Source organism: Pipra filicauda, unplaced genomic scaffold (genome assembly GCF_003945595.2).
Source record: "Pipra filicauda isolate LSUMZ 115617 unplaced genomic scaffold, ASM394559v2 scaffold102_size2360937_pilon, whole genome shotgun sequence".
Taxonomy (NCBI): Eukaryota; Metazoa; Chordata; class Aves; order Passeriformes; family Pipridae; genus Pipra; species Pipra filicauda.
Window position 1 is genome coordinate 207,885 of NW_024103463.1, and position 6,000 is coordinate 213,884.

General features: G+C 45.7%; 1 protein-coding gene across 2 annotated transcripts in view; it reads left to right on the forward strand.

Annotated features, from left to right (window-relative positions):
* MAPKAPK3 (MAPK activated protein kinase 3) overlaps positions 1 to 4,046 on the forward strand; it is a 123,000-nt gene extending 118,954 nt beyond the window's left edge. For both annotated transcript variants that reach the window (XM_027728420.2, XM_027728589.2), the window contains 2 exons: positions 493 to 573; positions 2,374 to 4,046. In XM_027728420.2, the coding sequence (XP_027584221.1) occupies positions 493 to 573; positions 2,374 to 2,532 (240 nt within the window). In that variant the 3' untranslated portion in view covers positions 2,533 to 4,046. The remainder of the gene's footprint in view (positions 1 to 492; positions 574 to 2,373) is intronic.
* Positions 4,047 to 6,000: the final 1,954 nt, after the last annotated feature.

A 6,000-nucleotide genomic window follows, 5' to 3' on the forward strand; every position in this document is an offset into this window, starting at 1 on the left:
CTGTGCCTTGCCCTGAGCAATGGTATCATTTCCTCTTTGGGGCACACTTAATGACCTGATAAAGTGGTCATCTCACTTAATGTATGTGGACAAGGAAATGTCTTCTGCAGCAAATCCTAGGAGATAAAAGGTCAAATTAACCTCTTTAAGACATTGACTAATGAATACTGAAATGACAGTTAACATCTAAAATGTACATGGAAATTTATCCAATACCAGGTCATTGGTTGGACTGGAAGGGAGCAGAGGGAAAGAAATTCAGCACTAATTTCTCTCTCCTTTTGTTCTTTAAAGATACTGTTGTATAAGGGCTGTAGTCCTTTTCTACCACACACAGCAGTTCACTTGTGGAGTGATTGGAAGCAGGAATAACAAGGGCCATCGGAGGACATTAGGTCAAGTTTTGTGCCCTTCATACACATAGAAGAGCAAGCAGTCACTTCCCAAATGTTACTTTTCAGAACTTCTCTTGGTATTTTTCCCTTTTCTCAGAGATCAATGTCAGTGCCACCAACTCCTCTTCATACTGCACGGGTCCTGCAAGAGGATAAAGACCACTGGGATGAAGTTAAAGTGAGTCAATCCTAGTTCAGTTTTCTTTAAGTCAAGTCTGAGATTAGATGAGCTGCCTTTTCTGTATATGTGCATTTCCTTGGAGACTGAAACTATTTTGAATACAATCATGTCAAACAAGGGAAGCATAAACATTCTTGTTTAGAACAGTAGTGTATATGATAACTGTTTAAAAAAAAATGGATGCTATATGAGCTTCATCTGGCAGCCTTACAGCTGCACCAAATATCAACAAAGGTGGTGTTTATGATCAAAGGCATTAATGATGCTGCCTGCTGAGCCACTGCATGGAACCACAGAGGAGAGGGACAGTGCTGAGGGGGTTTGAAGTTCATTACAGTGAAGCGAATAATATGATGAAAATATAGGGGGGCAGGATGGGAGGGCTGAGGTGCCTTCTGCTTTTCTGCTCTGTTCCTGTATTGTAAAACAACATTAAATAACCTTAGCCTTGTCTTGCTATGACATCTGGGGGCTGGAGAAGAGGGAATAAAAATATTGTCTGTCTTTTCCTTAATCTAACCAGGTGCCTCACCTACTATTTGTACTGATGACAATTGAATGCTTCCTGCAAACTGAAACTATAGGGCAGACTAAAAGTCTTAACTCTTTCCTGCTGGCCTTGATCAGGTTGGCATGCTTTTACAATTCATTCTGAATTTTCTGCACTTACAATGCGTGGCATTTTGACAATTGCAACATTCCTGGAGTGTGTTTTATCGATTACTGATTTTATTTAAATCACTGATGCGTAGTCTCAGCTGTTGAGCTGTGTAATGGCAAAATTTCTTAAGACCTAGACAACATTTGCCTCCTGAGTCAGAGATCAAGCAGATATTTTCACTGAGCCTCTTCTTTTCCATGTTTCTGAGAACTTCTTGTGCTTGTGCATTGTGCAGGTCCCAGAGATGCTCCCTTGAGCTCCTGACATTCCCATAATATTTGTTTTTCCTTTCCTGAACTAAATGCTTAGGCATTCATTTATTTAGGAGATTTTTCACAGAGTCACAGAATATGCTGAGTTGAAAGGGACCCATGAGGATCATTGAATCCAACCCTTAGCCCTGCACAGACACCCCAACAATCCCACCCTGTCCCTGAGAGCGTTGTCCAAATGCTCCTTGAACTCAGACAGGTTTGGTGCTGTGACCACTGTCCTGGGGAGCCTGTTCCAGTGCCTGGCCACCCTCTGGGTGAAAAAACCTTTTCCTGATATCCAACCTAACCCTCCCCTGACACAGCTCCAGCCATTCCCATAGGTCCTGTCACTGGTTACAAGAGTGAAGAGGTCAATACTTGCCCCTGTTTTTGTTCACAACCTTATTAAAAATTTTAAAATGTGCCTGCACTTAGGCATTAATTCAAAGTAAGGAGGTGTGTGAATTTGAAGCACAGACTTTTAACTAAACATCTTTGTGTGGGCTCGTTATTCCAGCCCTGCTGTCCTAGTTTGGTGGTGGAGCTGGAGAGCCGTGTCCTAAGTGTCGTATGAGAAGCTGGTGAAGGCCCAGAGCCAGCCAGTGAGGAATGCTGGGCATAAGGACATGGTGGAATTTAGGCCAGGGGAGTGTGGTCCTGCATGCTCACATGTGACATGCTGTGTGAATAGTTCCTCCTGAAGGAGCCCGTGAGTAGAACAAAGCCTTTAGTCATCATCCAGTGCAGCAGAAAGGGTTCAGCTCTTCGTGGCTGTGGTGTGACAGAGGGTTCCTTCTCTACATTCATCTCCTGGCAGTAAGTGTGGGGTGGCCATGTCCTCACTGCTTCAGGGGGTTCAATAAATTGCTTCCTTGGTTTCAGGAGGAGATGACCAGTGCTTTGGCTACCATGAGGGTGGACTATGATCAGGTGAAAATCAAAGACTTGAAAACGTCCAACAACCGCCTCCTGAACAAGCGCCGCAAGAAGCAGAAGCAGGCAGGCACCTCTTCTGCAGCCCCAGGGTGCAATAACCAATGAGCACAGAAGCCAAGGACCTGGGGGTGGAGGGTAAAAGTTACACAGAGCAATTTAAAAACCTATGATCACCTCAGTCCATACCACAAAGGCAAGGAGATGGTGAAGAAGCCGTCCTGCAAAGAGGGAGCAGTGGGAAAGATTGCTTTTTTATTACTTGAATCAGGGCTTTGCTTTTAAAGACTAATGCATATGACGTGATTCTGTTGCATATTGCTAGGGAAGGTTCAACAATGCCAGAAATGTTACAGGGTTTTGGTTTGGCTTTGACTATGTGGGATCAGAGGAGGGAACAGGAGGCAGTCTCAGCATACTAATGCACTGAGGCTTTAACAGCCATTTACAAGAGTAAATTCTGCTGCTGTTTTAAACTTGGGAATAGAAGAATGCCAAGTGTTCTGCCAGGAGTGTTTTAGTAGTTTAGTAGAATTGGTAGTAGTCCATATTTCCAAACTTACCTCCTATAGTTACAGAATATCATCTGAACAGTAAACAGTTATTCTTGTTACAGGAAAAAGCATCCATGCATTTCCATTTTCATAAAGCCTTCATGTAGCCTCATGTGAAGACTTGAGTTTGTCATGGATTTGCGTTTGATGACATGTAAGTTTTCTGGATTGTAACCACTGTGCTGTGTCTTTGCCACTGTCAAACTCCTCTCCTGTAATGTTTTGAATTTAACTGGTACAATATGTGAAGAGTTTTAATAAGGATTTAAGCAGCTGAAAGTATCCTGCAGAGAGTATTGCTGTTCCTCTTGGATCCACAACCTCCAGGGCGTGCAGCTGGACATGCAATTGTATACAAGAGACTGCTCTAGAGGAAAGACTCCTGAAATTCAGGAAGAAGTGCCAAATGCATGTTCTCTGAATGGGCCCTGCCAGCATCCCTTCTGGTAATTATCTCCAGATCCTGTGCCTAAGATGTGCTGATCACAGCAAGTTTTGGGGTGCTGAGGTTGGTTTGTTTCCTGGGGTCAGGAACTTTATTTGCTGTGTTTTGGTGGTGTTTCAGGATCCAAAGGTTTTCACCACTTAAGGGAGATTACCAATAAGTGCATCTACCTGTTGGTTTTTTTCCTATTCTAATTTTTTTTTTTAATGGGAACCTGGCCTTGGTTTGCTGGTGTGTTTTATTTTGTGATCAAAATATTTCCTCTCGCTGTATTTTGAGTTTTGATTTTGTTATTTTAGTTGAGGTGAGGCAAATATTTATGGAAGTGTTATCAGAGTCTAGGATGTAAATGATGTGCTTCCAGTGATGCAGGACTTTGTGGTGGGCACACAGAGAGCTGGTGTGTTAACAGGCTTGGAAGAATGTTAAAAAACTAAAAGGAAAACAAGGCTCCAGAGTGGATCTGAATTGTCCAATCTGAGTGACACAGCAAAGCTCAGCTCGAGGCTTTGGACTTTGTCTGGGGAACCCAGTTCAGAGTGTTGGATGAGAGCTCCATTCTTTTTTGTGCACTGGTCCTAGGGTTTTGTAACGTGATTTATTAAAATCAGTTTCTAACATTCCTTCCTCCTGTCATCCCTGTTTCTGTTGAGATGTGGCAGAGTTTGTATTGCTTTGTGAGGTACATTTGTGTTGGAGGTGATGGGAAAGGGGAGAAGGAAAGTGTTCCACGATGTTCACATTCAAAGACTGCCCAACTTTGAGCATTTTATAAGATTACAGGGGTTTGGTTTTAAATATTCGTCTCTATAAAGCCATATTTTAAAATTATTTCATGTTTATTTGGGCATATCTATGATTATAGCATGTCCTGTATATATTTGTTTTACCATATGAAGTAAGGCATCATAATCATAACTCCTGTGAATTATGCAAACATTATTCACTACCTGCAAATGAATACAATGAATGAAGAGTTGTGATGTGTCAGGGTGCCACAGTTGGGATTAGAGCCAAGTTCCTGTCCCTTTATCCAAATGTTTTGAGGGAGCTATATATACATCATTGCTGCCTTCCCATCTCTGTGCCCCATCTGGGTGAGGGATTCTCCCAGGGCAGCCCGTGTGTGGTGTGGTGATGCCCTGGCTGCCCTGGGGGCAGTGCCATTGGAACTGTTGTAACTCACCTTTTTGCTCCTGCCTTGCCCAAGGGTTGAGCAGGAGCTCTCGGTTTCCAGCTGGTGCCTTTTTGCTTGTCAGTTCAGTTTGGAGCTCACAGACACGTGTCTGTTCCTGGGTAGTTTTCCACTGGGATCTGTTAAAACTTGCTGTTGGATTCCAGTCTTTACAGCAGGTCAGGAGCTGGAGTGATGAACTGAGGCACTTGGCACAGCACCTGCAGCTCTCTGTCCCTGTGTGGCAGGACATTCCCATCTCATTAAACCAGGACTAACAGTTCTTGCCTCCTACCCTGCAGTGACAGCACCCAGGAACGCTGTGAAGCCCGGCAGGAACCAGAGGAGGGCCTCAAAATGGCAGACATGGAAGTGTGTGCCAGTATTGGATGGAAGAGTTTGAGCTCATGGTTTATAGGGATGGAGGACACTCCTTGGGAGCTGGGAAACAGCTGCCCTGCAATGTTCAGACCCTCAAACTGCTGTCCTGCTCAGGGCAGGAGCACTGGTTGTGTTTTAACTGGCTCTGTGTCAGCTGGAGCTGCCAGGGGCCGGGTTTGGAGTGCAGGTGTTCCTGGCAGGGTCTGTGTGCCTGTACAGGGATGTGCAGACTGCCTGTGGACACCAGTATCTGTATAGGGATGTAGGGATGTGCAGACAGCCTATGGACACGTGTGCCTGTATAGGGATGTAGGGATGTGCAGACTGCCTATGGACACGTGTGCCTGTATAGGGATGTAGGGATGTTGGGATGTGCAGACTGCCTATGGACACGTGTGCCTGTATAGGGATGTAGGGATGTTGGGATGTGCAGACTGCCTATGGACACGTGTGCCTGTATAGGGATGTAGGGATGTTGGGATGTGCAGACTGCCTATGGACACGTGTGCCTGTATAGGGATGTAGGGATGTCCGGACCGCCTTTGGCCACGTGTGCCTGTATGTCCGGACCGCCTGTGGCCACGGCTCCGCTCCACACCCCGGCCCCGCCGCGCCACCTGCCGCCCACGGCTTCCCCAGAGCTCCCGGCTCCCGACCCTGCCATCAGTTAACCCGGACCCTCCTCCGGGAGCCCGCGCTGGGATCCGCGGGTGGCTCTGCCGAAGGTGTTCCCTCCCCGGCTGCCAGCTCGGCTCCGGGAAGGACCCGCCTTCTGGCTGCTTTCACACGCCTGAGAAAGAACGAGCGGTGGTATTTGGGTCTTGCCTCTTCCCCCAGCCATATCGTATAATAGGCTTTTTAGAACCTGCTGCTTAGGATCCAAATTTATGGCCTGTTTTTAGAAAGGATGGGCTATTATAGAACTGATTATGCATTTGCATATTCATCAGCCATATAGAGGAGGTAAAGAGCTGGGAAGGGAAAGAAGAAATGAATGGTCAATAGAGAAGGCTTCGAGGAGA